The 16,795-nt window shown below is 39.6% G+C and overlaps 1 protein-coding gene across 22 annotated transcripts in view; it reads left to right on the top strand.

Annotated features, from left to right (window-relative positions):
- Nucleotides 1–16,795, top strand: part of arhgap15 (Rho GTPase activating protein 15) — an 826,317-nt gene that overhangs the window by 58,279 nt on the left and 751,243 nt on the right. For 8 of the 22 annotated variants that reach the window (XM_069935042.1, XM_069935052.1, XM_069935041.1 and 5 more), the window contains exons 1-2: nucleotides 513–753; nucleotides 5,192–5,423. In XM_069935042.1, coding sequence (XP_069791143.1) covers nucleotides 5,409–5,423 — 15 coding nt within the window. In that variant the 5' untranslated portion in view covers nucleotides 513–753; nucleotides 5,192–5,408. Of the gene's footprint in view, nucleotides 1–511; nucleotides 754–3,469; nucleotides 3,488–5,191; nucleotides 5,424–16,795 lie in introns of those variants that run through there. The other 14 variants (XM_069935043.1, XM_069935035.1, XM_069935036.1 and 11 more) reach the window with 8 other exon arrangements.

Below are 16,795 nucleotides of genomic sequence, written 5' to 3'. Positions count from 1 at the left end.
AATGCTGCAAAAAGGCTATGAGACCATAATATGATAATTTTCTTTTTTTATTACTTAATTGAAAAAAAAAGAAGACTTCCTAATTATATTTGAAAAGACAAGTTTCTTTTTTTTCCTACTTGGATGTGGGGGGGGGATTTTAAAAAACCCTAAACTCTGTGTGTTAGGTGATGACTTCATTTCACTCTCAGGGAAATTTATTTTCTTTAAACTCATTGACTACGCATATCTGCACATTCATTCCTAACATTGCACTTTTGAAGATTAAGATATGCGCTCAAATTACTTTGACCCTTGATGGATTGGAAGATGACAATTATCAGCCTTGTACTTCAATTATACATGCTACTGTGGCACTGCTAAAGGCAGAGCTGCTGAAGTAAATACTGTCCACACCAAGCAAGTAAACCATTAACTGCTCTTTATTTAAGCCATGCACATTCCTTTTTGGGGAGGCAACAGGCTCATGGGAGTGATGTCATAATGCTGCTAAGAGGCCTGGCCGTACCCCTAGCAACGCACTCTTGCAGCCTGGAACTTCTACGTTGTGGGGTGAAAGACTCTGTGCCCTGCTACGCTGGCTGTTAACTACGGCAATTCGGCCCATCATGTGCGGGGTTGACACAGCCTGCTACACCAGCTCCCCCACCCCCGAGAATCACAGTCTCTTTGGATGAGGTTTGGGAGATTGTCTTTAGGTGGACACCCCCGGCGTTGTAGTGTAGGGGTAAGGAAAGGCTCTGAACATTCCAAGTGAGTTTTCTTGAGGCGGTCGACTGTAAATATGTCATACCTACCTCCAATGTCTAATGTATATACAAGCCCCCTTCTCAGTACCTTGAAAGGCCCTTCATAAGGGCACTGAAGGGGAGGGGGGGGTTCCTGGTTTGCCCATCTTACAAAGACAAAGTCAATGGCTTTGAGTTCTTGTGGGATGTGACTGGTTGGCGTCCTGTGGATGGTGGTAGGATGTGGGCATGGTTAGACAGTGTGGTTCCTCAGCCACTGAAGGACACCCAGGGCATTCGGTGGTAGTTCCGAGGAGCCAAAATGGACGTTGTTTGGGATGGAGAGCGGTGAGCCATAGCCCATTTCTGCCAGTGAAGTTGGGAGGCCCTCTTTAGATGCTGTGTGGATGCCCAGCAGGACCCATGGGAGTTCATCCATCCAATTGGGCCCATGTAGCCATGATATGAGGGCTGCTTTTAGATGGCAATGAAAGCACTCTACCAGCCCATTCGATTTGGGGTAGTAGGTGGTTGTATGTTGTAGCTGGCTGCTGCAGTATTTGGCCATGGTCGCCCAGAGGGAAGAGGTAAACTGCGTTCCCCAGTCTTAAGTTATGTGGGAAGGGACACCAAAATGGGCGATTTACTGAGGTAAAGGCTCTTGTACAGGTCTCTGTGTCACAGGCCAGCATGGCCACTGTCTCTGACCAACGTGTAGAGCAGTTGACTAAGGTGAAAAGGTACCTCATCCCCTGGCTGATGGGAGGAGGCCCTACAATGTCCACATGCACATGGTCGAATCTGTCCACTGCGGGCGGAAACATTGCATTGAGCATTTAGAGTGCCGATGGATTTTGGCTTGCAGGCATCGAACACGGGTTTTTGCCCAAAGTGAAACTTCGTGCCAAAGCTGAGGCCATACAAACCTGACTGAAATAAAGTGAACAATTGACCAGATAGAAGGATGAGAAAGTCCATGCACTTGATTGAATACCTGCCATCTCCAGGTCATGGGCAGGATTCGCCTGGGGTGGCCTCTAGACATATTACACAGGAGTGTTGGGCCTCTTGGGTCTGGTGCAAACTCTTCAATTTATAGGATGCTGATGGTGATGTGGTATGCCTATATGTTGGCATCTTCAGCCTGGTCCCTGGTGAGCTGAAATGTGTCAATGCCACCCCATCACCTCGGAGATCATTAGCCTGAACAATGCATCATCTACCATGTTGGATTTTCTTGCTATAAGGCGGATGTCCGTTGTATATTTGGAGATCTACAACAGGTACCATTGTTGGCTTGTCAACCAGGGGTCTGAGAATTTGCCCAGTCCCTGCACCAGCAGCTTGTGGTCCATGAAGGCCATGAACACTCGGCTTTCGAGAATGTACCAGAAATGGTGTATGGCCAGGAACATTGTCAGCAGCTCACGATCAAAAGCGCTGTACTTCAGCTCGGGAGGTCAGAGGTGTTTGCTTAAAAAAGCGAGTGGCCACCACTGGTGATCCACCCACTGTTGCAGTACTAAGCCCACTGCCCAGTCTGAGGCATCTGTTGTTAATGACAGGGATAACCCTGGATCCAGATGTGCCAGGAATGTGGCTTTGGAAAGTGTTGTTTTGGTCTCCTCAAATCCTTGGAGTGCCTCCGCAGACCAGCTGGGCTCTTTGTTACCTGCCTTAATAAGGTTGAAGAGAGGCCACATGGTGGCTGCTGCTCCTGGGAGGAGCGAGGATATAAATTCCCAATCCCAAAGAATTCCTGCAGGCTTTTGAGGGTTTTGGGCCTGGGAAAGTTCCAACTGTCTCACCTTTGTCAGGCAAAGGTGTTGCTCCTTTGCTGGAGATGCGGTGCCCAAGGAAGTCGATGGTGGACATACAACTGGCATTTGGATGGATTGATGGTTAGCCCGAAAGTGCAGCTAGTCAAATAGGTGTTTTAAATGTTCTTTGTGGGTCCTGGCATCTGGGCTGGCAATGAGGATGACATCCAGGAACACAAAAATCCCCTCTTGCCACTACGTCCATGTTGGGAATGTTTGGGCCACGTTTTTCAGCCTGAATGGCATTCTCAGGAACTCAAAGAGACCAAAGGGGTGATTATGACCATCTTCCAGATGTCATCCTGGTGCACTGGGATTTGGTGGTAGCCCTTCACCAGATCAACTTTGGAAAAAATCTGGGCACCTTGGAGTTGTGCACCTGTATGTGCATGATGGGGTATTTGTCCAGTAGTGTTGTGTCATTGAGCCTACAGTAGTCTCTGCATGGGCGCCAGCTGCCTGAGTTCTTTGGGACCATATGTAATGGTGAAGCACATGGGCTGTTGAAATGGTGGATGACCCCAATTCCTCCATCATTCCAAACTTGGTCTTGGCTTGGAGGAGCTTATCTTGGGGCAGTCTCCATCCTCACATGTACACGGGTGGTCCAGTGGTCTCAATGTAGTGCTACACACCATGTGCTGGCTCTGAATTGTGGATGTTGGCGGCCACTAGAGTGGGGAAGTCAGCAAGCAGTGCAGTGTACTCACTTTGTTCAAGAGCTGGTCTCCCAAAGTACAGAAAATGCATTGACGCAGTGTGAGAAGGAAAACCTGGAAGGTGGTGGAATTAACCTGCCGGCATCGGTTTAGGATGACCAGGAGTTTGTTCGCCCAGAGGAAATCTGCTCCTAGGAGAGCCTCACCTACTGAGGCAACAGTACAGTCCCACCTGAAAACAGCATTCCTGGTGTGAATGGTCATGCAACATGTCCCACAGGTAGGAATGTTTGAACTGTTGGCAGCCTGTAGGGGTAAGCCTTTGGCATTGTTCTTCCACTCAAAGAATATGAGTTGAACTAGGCTGATTTCTGTAACTGTGTCTATTAGGAATTCCCGCTGGGCCTTCTGGTTGCAAGGGAAAAGCAGGCCCTGGTGTCAACTGCTAAGACCACTAATGGTGGCCGGCTTGCTTGTTTCCCTGCATTGGACTGTGTTTGCTGCCTGAAAAGATGCAGGGCGGTGTGCACCACTGGGCATTGCAGCCTCACCAACGGTGGTAGTAGCAGTATCCTGCTGTTTTGTCACTGCATTGTGACTGGGCTGCTGCGATGGCCAAGGTTTATGCTGTTTCTCCCACTGCACAAATTGGCAGCAGGTGGATGAAGTTGGGTTGAGGAGTGTGGAATAGCCGGTCTGCTTCTCTCTCCATGATGTGTGGTCAGCGAAATTCCTGTTGGAGATGGCGGTGGCAACGTGGACCAGCAACTTGGAAATGAACAAGGCCTCAAACAAGATACACTTTATGTGTCCATCTGCAAGGCCCACTAGCTCCTACACTAGTTCTGAGGGGTTGCGATCAGCTAGGCCCTGTGTGTTAAGCTGCTTGTTGTGGGTTCTAAATATGTTAGAATCTGTTTGGGATCACCACTGTAAAGGCAGAGCTGCTGAAATAAATGTTGTCCACACCAAGCAAGTAAACTAGTAATTGCCATTTATTCAAACCATGCACGTTCCGTTTTAGGGGAGGCGATAGGCTCACGGGAGTGATGTTGTAATGCTGCTGTGAGGCCTGGCCGTTCTGCTGCCAACGCACTGTTGCAGCCTGGAACTTGTGCATGGTGGGGGGGGGGGGATAGCCCTTGTGTCCTGCCATGCTGGCTGTTCAGTAGGGTGTGTGGAGTGACCTGGCCCGGCCCACTACACCACCACATACATTGTGTACATAATGACAGTATATTCACCAGAGGGTTAAATTTTCCCATGTAACATACATGATTTATTTTTTAAATTTTGTCCACTGTAAGGTATCCAGCACCCTTCACAGAAAAGAGGCCCCAGTGAGGAACAAACTTGTGACCCCTGGTTTACAACGCCAGTGCTCTAACCACTGAGCTATCAGAGCAGTTCAAGAAGAATCTCATCCCCACCTTCTGAAGAGAAATTAATGACGTGAAACAAATGTTTTCTTTGTCATTAATTACATCCTAATATATGAATAATTGAAAGAAAATTGGATTTGTTGCTTTTTAGATGAAACATTAAAATGCTGATCTACTAACATAAAGTATACGAAAATGTTAATTTCAAGGCCGACATCGCTGAAACTGATGAGCTCTTGCTCATGGTAGGAGCATTTTAGTTTGAATCACTACTGCATTTCCAACATTTGAAGAGAAACATTCAATTCCAACATCTTTCTTCAGCTCCAATAGTTTGGGGATAAGACCACAGAAACACAACAATGTTAGATCAGTGGAAATCATTCACTGTATTGTTTAGAGCTAATCTTCGATATATGAAGCCAAAGTGTGAACATTAATCATCACTTGTGTTATACGTAAATTAAGTAATCAATAGTATTGTCTGGATGATAAATTGAACTGAATGCATTAATAATTTAATAAGCAAGAAGCCATGAGCCTACTCTGTATTGGTTTGGTCAAGTCATCTGAACAGTATTATCCATCTGTCTTATATATAGATCTGGTCATCCGAAGCCTGCTGAACAACCAAAAGACCAATTTATTTCCCAGTGAAGAAACAAAACAAGTGAGACTGAAACCATCAAATTCTAGCACCACCCATACAGTTACTGGGGTCTTGGGAAGTTCACTTGAAACAAAGCACAGATCACAAATACTACTTCAACACAGCCACCAAAGTAAAGGTTTGGAAACCATACAGTCTTTTTTCTGGGAATGCAAAACATGAAGGTAAATGGATAAATTTTCAAATGAAACTGATGTTTGCATGTTATTGTCAGATGACATAGAAGGAGGTCATTGAGTCTGTGGTTTACACAGGAATCCCATCAATCTCTTTATCAACATGGTGTCATCCTTATTCATTCATTAGAGTTCCTGAACTATGGGAGTTTGCAATACAAAGTTCAATAATCTTGCCACAAATGAATTATTCATTACTGAACATATCAAATGTATTGAAAGTTAATAATTGATTTTGAGCAATGTTGATATGAAATTGGAGGATAAACCAGAATTCATGAAGTTAAACTAATTGATGGTCTAGGGCCCAAAAATAACTTTATATTTTTTGAGTTTCTCAATCTAAACTATTTGCCATGATAATAATTTAATGTATATTTTGAAGGGTATTTGTACAATAATAATTTTTTTTTCACCTATTAAAAAAATAAGTCATCTCTATAATAGTATAATACTCAGTTATTCAGGGTGGCAGGATTTGACACATGCCCAAGAGTTTTGCTGTAGGGCATTAACCTTTCACCATATTTGTTAGTTACCTACTTGAGGATATTAAGGAACCTGCAGATCACAGTACAATAGTCAAGATATTAGGTTGTGTAATTGAGTGTTGGACATTGTATTGGCACAAAGTTAGATTAAGTGAGTGGATAAAGATTTCATAAATGGAGGTCAATATTGGAAAGTGTAAGGTCATCTACATTGAATCAGAGAGAGATATAAGTCAGACTGTTGAGGAGTAGAGATTTAAAATCTATGCACATGAATCATTAAAAGCCAGCAGATATATATAAAACATAATCAAAAAGGTTAATAGAATATTGGTCATTATTTCAAAGGGCAAAGAATTGAGAACATGGTAACCCAATGATTATGCGATTGCACTATTAATCCAGACAGTTAGATTATTGATCTGAAGATAGCATTTCAATTCCCAGCACATTAGCGAAGGAAGTTGAATTTAAATAAAGCAAGGATAAAAAGATAGTTATAGCAATAGTTCTCCTGAACTGCAACTAAATGCTAATTAATATTCTTTAGACAAGGAAATCTGGCATTTTAACCCATTTGGCTGAAATGTAACTTGTTGCTGTATTTGACCTTTAAAATAAAGGGCTGAGCTTATCAATTCACAGCACCTTTGCAAAGACATGAAATGTTAATTTTGTTAATAATGTTGCAACCTGTGAACAGTGAAGAAAAAATATATTAAGTGAGGTTATGCTTAATCATGGAATCATTCAAAGATTGAATGCCACATCGAAGCTTTATTCGGTGCATTGCAACCTGACCAGATCTTAACCAGACCAAGTGATTAGCTATACCCACAGCCTCTTCCTCAGCTCTGTAAATCTGTTCTCACCATACATTTATTCAACAGCTTTCTGAAGGCCATAATGAAATCTGTCTCCAATTGGTATTTCCAGATGACATATTTCCAACTTCATGCTCTGCTTTAAAGAAAAACATTCTCTTCCCTTTATTTTGCACATCTTCCCTGACAAGTGCAGCAGTCCACTACTCTCTCAGTTCACGCTGCTGTCTATTTCTTGTATTTCTATCTGATCTCCCCCGGCTTTCTCTCCCATCTTCTCTCATTAACCATAATCCTTCAACCCAGGAATCAATCTTTTCCAGATTCTTTCTAAAGTTTTTACATTATTCTTCGAGCAAACTGACTGAAACTATTCATTTTCCTCCAGTACAAAAATGGATTCACTGCTATTCTTTAGAACATAGAACATTACAGCACAGTACAGGCCCTTTGGCACACGATTCTGTGTCCGCCTATTTAAACCTACTCAACAAACTAAATTGAGTCCTTTTATTACATTTTTCATAAATAATGCAGGAAACTACAGAAACACAATTCACCCTTAAATTTATGTGGGTGTCTTAATTAATATTCCTCTGGTTGGCTATTAATCTTTTGTTTGGAGTCATGTTTAAACATTTTTTTCAGCACTGAGATGAGGATGACTGATGTGTGGTAGATGCCCTTTTTGAGACCATATATTTAAAATCTTATTCCCCATTATCATGGGCAAACATCAGATTATTATATAATAGAGAACTGAAATAAATTCCAATGTTCCTTCCTTTATTATCATTAATATCTTGCCATATTTTAAATCAAATTAATCAACATAGGCTTAGATGTCTTTTTTCTTGATTAATTTCTGGTTCCATCTATAGATACAATCTTTGGGTAATACTTCATTTATCTCATGTGATGCCATATGTACCCATTTTGGTAAGTCATTTTGGTGAAGCCAGATAATATTTCTTAAAATCTGGAAGCCTCAGTCCTCCATGTAAATTTATCCAGTGCTATTCTCGGTATTTTGTTATTCCATAAAAATTGCCTAAGCAAGCCATTTATTATTTTGAAAATCTTATTTGGAAAATACATTGGTATTGACTGGAACAAATATTGAATCTTTGGCATAATCTTCATTTTAACACAATTACCCTTCCTATTAATGTCAAGGACAGGTCTTTCCATTTCTGCAAATAATTTTCTATTTTTTGCCAGCAGAGGAGAATAATTCAAATTGAATAAATTATTCAAATTATTTATCAAGCATGATTCCCAAGTATTTAATCCCTTAACTTTTCCATTTGAGCATACTATTCACTTTAAAGTGCTCATAGTCCTGATTTGTTGTTGGTAAAATTTCACTTTATTTCCATGTTTATTTTATATCCTGATATACTCTCATATTTTATTAAAATTTCCTGTAATTTTTCTAGGGACCCTTTGGGTTCAGACATATACATCAGTACATCATCAGCAAATAGACTAATCTTGTGCTGAATTTGCCCAACCTTGAAGCATTTGATTTCAGAATCACCCCTAATCATTTCTGCTAAAAGTTCTATTGCCTTAATGAATATTGCCAGAGAGAAAGGGGGAATCCCTATCTACTCGATCAACTCAAAGGAAATATTCCTGATATCTAATTATTAGTTATTATTTTTGCCTGTGGATTTGGTATAATGCCCTAATCCAGTTTATAAATCCTTATTTTATCCGTGTTTTAAACAAGAAAGGCCATTCGAGTCTATCGAATACCCTTTCTGCATCCAAAGATAGTATTATATTTGGGTCCTTCCATAATTGAGCTAAATGTATTATGTTAAATAATCACACCAGGTTATTTGATGCTAATCACCCCTTAACAAATCCTATTTGATCTGTATGTATTAATTTGGGTAAATACTGTACCAGTTTATTTGCCAGTGCATTCGCTATTATTTTATAATCTACATTTAAAAGAGATATCAGTCAATAAGATGAGGTTTTCACAGGATCTCTATTCTTTGTTTGGCAACACAGTGATTATTGCTCTTGTGAAGGAGACCAGTAATGTCTGAGTTTTCACTACTCACTCTATTATATCCATAAACATAGGTAATAACTGTTCTTTAAATTCTTTATAAAACTCAACTGGAAATCCATTCTCTCCTGGAGCTTTATTAGCCTGAAGAGTTCTGAGTGTTTTTTTTTTCCCAATGTCTTCCTTAGTAAAATATAAATATAATTCTTGCCTGTTCTCATCATCTATCTTCGGGAATTCCACTCCATCCAGAAATTTCTTTATTTCAACCTCATGTCCTGGCGAGTCATATTTATATTTTTTTATATAATATTGTTGAAATGTTTTATTTATCTCCTTTTGATTATATCTAATTGTATTATTTTCCTTCTGTATAGCATTTATGGCTCTTTTGATTCTTCAGCCTTCACTTGCCATGATAGTACTTTATGTGCCCTTTTTCCTAATTCTTAATATTTCTGTTTTGAGTTTAATATTGTCTTTTCTACTCTATGTTTGTAAAGAATTGTATTGGATTTTCTTATTTTACATTGTTCTATATTTATCCTGGACTCCCTTTCTCTGATATTCATTTTTTTCCCCATTTCCCTATTTCTGTCACCAGTTTATTTACTTCTGAATTAAATTCTCTTTTAATCTTTTTTGTGCATGAAAAAAATTGTCCTCTCAAGCATGTCTTTAATGTGTTCCATATTTTTAAAAAAATCTATTATCAGTGGAACCCGAGTTAGTTTCACAGAAAAAAATCGATCTGATGTCTTATAAATTGTTTAAAAACCTTCCTTTTCAGTAACATCTGATATTTCAGTAATCTCCAATATTTGTGTTACAAAGACTAGCAGTGAATTATCCAAGTACAGCCAAGGCAAATATTTTGTTTTTACTACTCAGTCTTTCAGACTTGATGATAATAAAAAAAAATAAATCTATTCTAGTATGTGAGTCATATTTTTTTCAATAAAATTAATAGTCTCTCTCCTTAGGGTTGGACTGTCTCCACACATCCATCAAATTTAAATCGTTCATATCTGAAAGAGTTAACTTGGCTGCTTTAGCTCTTGTTACTGTTTTTGCCATTTTATCAAGGATTGGATCCAGACAAAAATGAAAGTCTCCACCAATCAATATATTTTTCCTTCCCTATGCTGCTTTTAAAAATACATCCTTCATAAAGACTTCATCATCATAATTCAGGGCATAAATATTCATTAGTGTCCAAGATTCTGAGTAAAGTTTACCATTTATCTTTATATCTCTACATGCTTGGTCCATTGAAATACTTTCCAAGGCAATCAAAACATTTTTTTATTAATTAAGATTGCCACTCCCACTGTTTTTGAATTAAATTATTAAGAAAAGAGCTGCCTCCCCCACAACCACCTGTTTATCATGTTCCACTTTTTCTTATAGAAATATCACATCAGATTTTATCTTTTTTTAAATATGCAAGTATTCTCTTTTTGACCAATTTGTTCTAACCATTTACATTAAAACTTGTAAACTTCAATGACTTATCCTTAGCAGCATATTAAAAATTCTGTGCAAATAAATAAATATGTAAACAGTTTTGTGATCTGTACCCCCATGCTAAGTATCATGCAACCTCCGATCCAGCGGTGACATAGGCATGAAGTCCCTGAGGCTTGTTAAAAAAAAAGCCTGTGAAAGCCTCCAGGGATATAGAAGAAGGAGAACCCCATTCTATAATGCCATCTTGAAAACAATACTCCCCTGTTTATGCCATTTAGCCCCCTTAAGCCATGCTTAAGGTACCATGCTGTACCTTCATTACCTTTTTCCCCTCTCTGAGACCCCTGAGAAACAGACTTTGACATTTCATAATAAAATTAAGATGACCTTCAAACAAAAAAATGATGTCCTTAAATATACTATTTACACCAGTCTTTTCACAGTTGACTTTCTTGTTCTTCATAACTGTTGAATAAACTCTTCCACCTCCTCCTTCGATTTAAAGTATCTTCTATTACCTTCAGAGTATTCCAGTCTCAATGTTGCTGGGTATAACATTGTGTATTTAAAGTTATTTTCACAGAGTTGCCTCTTGATTACATCAAATTCACTTCTTTTCTGAATTACCACATTGTTGAAGTCTTGGAAGAACATAATCTCTGCATTATCCCATTTTATGGGAGAACGAGAGTTCGATGTATCCTCTTAAGCAGCTCTCAGGATTGTCTCTCTGTCCTTGAAGCTTAACAATCTAATCAAAACAGGGTGAGGATGGGGTTCACCCATCATCCTCGATCCCAGTGTTGGATGAGCATGTTCAATAATCACTTGCTCGCCGAGTTCCGCAGTGCAAAGGACCTGAGGGATCCAAGTCTCAAAGAATTTCATGGCATCTCTGCCTTCTGCACCTTCTCTCAGGCCAACTTATTGCACATTGTCCTTTCAACTGAAGTTCTCCATGTGATCCACTTTATCTAGAAGAAGCTGCTTATCTGTGACCCATTGTTTGGTTTGTTTATTTAATTGCTCAATTTGCTTATAATGTTTACCAAGATCTCTCTTGGCGCTGTCAATTCTTTCAGTTAAGTCTCTGAAGTGGTAAGGTCTTTTATGGCAATCTCCACATTTGTGGATCATTGTCCCAGATATCCAAATTCTTGCACAAAGTTTCCAGGTTCACTGTTTGTTGGGAGGAGAAGGCATCTCCACCCGTATTGTCCGTCAAAATGACTCGCAAAGCCGGAGCTTTTACCACTGCAGATTTTTTTTCATGTGATCTTCCAGTTATCCTTTAGTAGTTTTCTTCAGAAGATATATCCACACTTTCGCAGTCAAAAATTTCTATAAAATCCATTTTTTGGTCATCTTTTAGAGTATTTTCCCAGAAAGCTCGGAGAAGCACGTCTGCTCAGCCACCCAGCGTGATCATGCCCCCCGCCACATTAAAACTAATTTGATCTGGATCTGGCTGGCTGTTTTCTTTAAACAATAACACCTTAAGATATTGTAATTGTTGCATGATAAGTGATTAGTACAGCAAATGAAGAGCATACCAAATAGTAATACGAACAAAGTAGAAAACAAATTAATATTGTGAGGTAAGATTAAAATGCTTCACATTATGAATACAATGTTCTTAATTTTTGGTACACATCTTTGTGAATCAAGAAATACATACAGTTGGTTTGAAGTGAAGTAAATAAGGAGGACTAGGAATGGAATAACTGTAGAGATGCTCTCTGGTAAAATAGAGGAAGACATTGATGAACATGAACAGGTGACTTAATGGACAGATGAAATTGATGGTAAATATTTGTGGGGTATTATAATCATTTGAAAATAAATATCTAAAAGACTGAGAAGTGCATGAATTCGGGGATACAGGCACATCAATCAGAAAATAGTAAGGTAATTGATAAGATGAATAAAAAATCAAAATATTGATGTTCATTGTAGATGTAGATTAAACGGAGGTAATTACATTGTAAGGCACTTTTGGACAACTTTGATGCAGTGTAAGATTAAACAGAGGTAATTACATTGTAAGGCACTTTTGGACAACTTTGATGCAGTGTAAGATATTACTGTATATAGTAATACAACACACAGTTGCAGGAAATGCCTCCATGCTGATAAGTCAAATGAAATCAACAAACTACAGAAGCCAACATATGTTATATTTGTGCTCCTGTTCCAGTCACCCATCCTCACCTCATTTTGCATTTTTTTTCTTTTTCAATAATTTTTATTGGGTTTTTGTAATAAATACAATGAATCACTTACCATTTCTAATTCAAAGATTTATTCTGCCTTAAAAATTGAATCACGATCATAGAAAATGTGTGCAGCAGTGGGCCATGCACCACAATTCAATATGATGATGGTTGATCATGAGACTTCACATCCTATTCCTGCTATCTCTCCATATCTTTCCCATTCTTCTATCTGTCCAAATTCATCTTACATGATAAAATTGACCCTGCATTCACCAGTTCAGCAGACAGCTTGTTCCAAACTCCCACCACATTCTGTGTGAATAAGTCCCCCCTTCTTGTTCCCCCTAATTTTTTTTTCACCCTTTACACATTTCCTCTGGTTTGTATCTCACCTACTCTCAGTGGAAGAAGCCTACCTACATTTACTCTGTCTATCCCTCTCATAATTTTAAATACCTCCATCAAATCTCCTCTCATTCTTCTATGGTTCAGGGAATAAAGTTCAAACCTGTTTAATGTTTCCCTGCAACTCAGTTGTAAAAGTAGGCTGAAAAATGGCAGATGCAATTTAAAGCAGACAAGTGTGTGGTGTTACATTTTGGAAGGACAAACCAAGAAAGGACATGCACGGTAAATTGTAGGGCACTGAGGAGTGAGGTAGAACAGAGGGATCTAAGAATACAGATACATAATTCCCTGAAAGTGGCATCACAGGTGGATAGGGTTGTAAAGGGATCTTTTGGCATATTGACCTTCATACATCAAAGTATTGAGTATAGGATTTGGGATGCTATGATAAAGTTATATATGACATTGGGTGAGGCCAAATTTGCAGTATTTGTGCAGTTTTGGTCACCTAATTACAGAAAGGATATGAATTAGACAGAAAGAGTGCAGTGAAGATTTACTAGGACATTGGCCAGACTTCAGGAACTGAGTTACAGGGAAAAGTAAAACAAGTTAGGACTTTATTCCCTGGAGCATAGAAGAATGAGGGGAGATTTGATAGAGGTATTTAATATTATGAGGAGAGTAGACAGAGTAAATGTAGTTAAGCTTTTTTTTTCCACTGAGTGTAGGTGAGATACAAACCAGAGGACATGGGTTAAGAATGAAAGGGGACAAGTTTAGGGGGAACATGAGGGGGATCTTTTCACACAGGGAATGGTAGAAGTGTGGAATGAGCTGCCCACTGAGCTTGTGAATGTGAGTTCAATTTTAACATTTATAAAGAATTTGGACAAGTACATGGATGGGAGAAGTATGGAAGGCTAAGGACTGGGAGCAGGTCAGTGGGAGTAGGCAAAAAAAATTGTTCATCACAGACTTGAAGGGCTGAATTGGCCAGTTTCTGAGCTGTATGGTTCTATAGTTCTAATATTTTATTTAATGCAAATTCCTCTTTACTGAAAACAATTTATGAGAAAAGGTTAAAATAAGAAGCAATTATTCACCTATTCTAAACACTTGGGAATATTGTCCTTGTCTCTCATTTTAATACCAATCAAGTGAGCATTTGTTCCATTCCCACTATCTCAAGCATATACTTTCTACAGTAAGGAAAGCAAAGTTATGCAGGTGGTCATTCCAAGATCTAAAATAATTATAATAATACATCTTTCGATATGTACTATAATCGCTTGTTGGACTTGCATGTTAATCAGCAATAACTCAGGTAAGACAATTCTTGGTATTAAATCCAAATATTTCCCAGTTTCTCATCTCTTAAAGATATTTTGTCATTTTAATTTTTAAATTTGATACTCATACTTGTTTGCTTTTTACTGTCCACAGTAGCTTTTTCATATAACTTTGTTTGCAAAGCCTCATTACACACACTCCAATCAAACACTCAATCCTTATGCAAGTCACAGTTACTAACCCCAAGAAATACCTATTCAACTTATTTTTCTGCTCACTTACCAGGCTCTGAAATTCAATCCTGGTAGCAATGAAGGTCAACATTCCATTTAGCTTCTTGATTGAACCTGTTGCACCTGCAAACCAACCCCTTGTAATTCATGTACAAGCACTCCCGGATTCAACTTCATAACAGCATGCATGTGAATGCAGAGAGTCTTCTGCCCAGCCTAAGGGTATTGATAAGCTGAAGACATAGGTTTAAGGTTAAGTGGGAGAAATTTAATCAGAACACAAGGACTAAGTTTTTATGTAGAGGATGGTGAGTGCTTGGAACGAGCTGCTGAAGGAAGTAATTGAGATAGACACTTTTGCAACATTTAAGAAAAAAATTGGGAAGAAAAATGGAGTTTAGAGTAATATGGGTAAAACACAGGCAGGTGGGACCAGTCTGGGTGGGACACTTTGGTTGGCATGGGCAAGTTGGGCTGTGAAACACATCATTTCTTGGTTAGCAAATACACTTCCTTATGAATTATATAATATTAGATCTTCCATGACAAATATAGAACATACAATCATACTTAGCATATTTAAAATGAAAGCTTTAAAATAATTCTTAAGTGGAGGTTTCCCAAGATGCATTTGTGCATAACTCAGTCTTCAAAGAGTTTACTGAGGGAAAAAAAAAGCAGAGAAAGGAAATTTTTGTTGAATGGTAAATTGGCCATCAGAGGGCATTGATCAAAGGAAATAGGGACTGAAAATACTCTAAAACAATTTCAGTCTGCTGTTGTTAAAAAAAATCTAAATCTTGTATCATGAACACATTTATTTCAGTCTACGGTTCAAAGGGGGAAAAAATTACAGACAAAGGGCTGGCAATTTTTTTGTCGAAAGTTGTTATATTGATAGTGTGTTAAATAAGAGCTTCAAAGTGCTTTCTGTTCTACAATCCATTCGGCTTAACTTGATCAAAGTTTTTTTTTAACATAGAATCCAGGTCAATAGAGTCAAACATTATGCTGTTGAATTCATCAGAATCTCTTTGGTCTCGGGATTCAAGGGAATCCTGATCATCGACACATGTTCCTTTCCCATCAATATATTTCAAAGTTCATGGTTGCATTTACATGCCAGCTGATGGTGTGCAGAAATTTTAATTGAGATGTTTTTGTGCAATGTCTGCAACTTCCTGATGATACTCCACTGAAATCATGGCCACAAAAGAAATCCAAGTGGGAGAGATTTGAACAGAAATTCTCCTTGCATGTCAGAGACCAATTCTCCTTGCTTGTCTTTATTGTCAGCCATGTGGGAGTTGAGAAGTTCAAGCATACATGGAAAACTGTCAGCACAGAATGATGTCGCAACTAAACATGTGAGGGTGCTTAATGCAGTGTAAGTCAAAAGCATGGCGATTTATGCATTGTCGATCCTTGCATCTGATGAAATGGTGCAGCCGAGATAGGTAAACTGGTTGACCGTTTTGAGTTTTGTGTGCCCGATGGAGATGTGGGGGGTGCTGGTAATCATGGTGGGGTGCTGGCTGATGGAGGACCTCAGTTTTCTTCAGGCTGACTTCCAGGCCAAACATTTTGGCAGTTTCCGCAAAGCAGGACGTCAAGCGCTGAAGAGCTGGCTCTGAATGGGCAACTAAAGCGGCATCGTCTGCAAAGAGTAGTTCACGGACAAGTTTCTCTTGTGTCTTGGTGTCCTGTTATACACCTGGTTAATTATACAACGAGATAGACAACAGACTCGCCAAGGCAAATAGCGCCTTTGGAAGACTACACAAAAGAGTCTGGAAAGACAACCAACTGAAAAACCTCACAAAGATAAGCGTATACACAGCCGTTGTCATACCCACACTCCTGTTCAGCTCCGAATCATGGGTCCTCTACCGGCATCACCTATGGCTCCTAGAACGCTTCCACCAGCGTTGTCTCCGCTCCATCCTCAACATTCATTGGAGCGCTTTCATCCCTAACGTCGAAGTACTCGAGATGGCAGAGGTCGACAGCATCGAGTCCACGCTGCTGAAGATCCAGCTGCGCTGGGTGGGTCACGTCTCCAGAATGGAGGACCATCGCCTTCCCAAGATCATGTTATATGGCGAGCTCTCCACTGGCCATCGTGACAGAGGTGCACCAAAGAAAATGTACAAGGACTGCCTAAAGAAATCTCTTGGTGCCTGCCACATTGACCACCGCCAGTGGGCTGATATCGCCTCAAACTGTGCATCTTGGCGCTTCACAGTTTGGCGGGCAGCAACCTCCTTTGAAGAAGACCGCAGAGCCCACCTCACTGACAAAAGACAAAGGAGGAAAAACCCAACATCCAACCCCAACCAACCAATTTTCCCCTGAAACTGCTGCAACCGTGTCTGCCTGTCCCGCATCGGACTTGTCAGCCACAAACGAGCCTGCAGCTGACGTGGACATTTACCCCCTCCATAAATCTTCATCCGCGA

The sequence above is a fragment of the Narcine bancroftii genome, chromosome 4 (genome assembly GCF_036971445.1).
Source record: "Narcine bancroftii isolate sNarBan1 chromosome 4, sNarBan1.hap1, whole genome shotgun sequence".
In the NCBI taxonomy this organism is placed as follows: domain Eukaryota; kingdom Metazoa; phylum Chordata; class Chondrichthyes; order Torpediniformes; family Narcinidae; genus Narcine; species Narcine bancroftii.
Note: the sequence above shows the minus strand (reverse complement) of the source record. Positions and strands in the feature narration are given on the sequence as shown.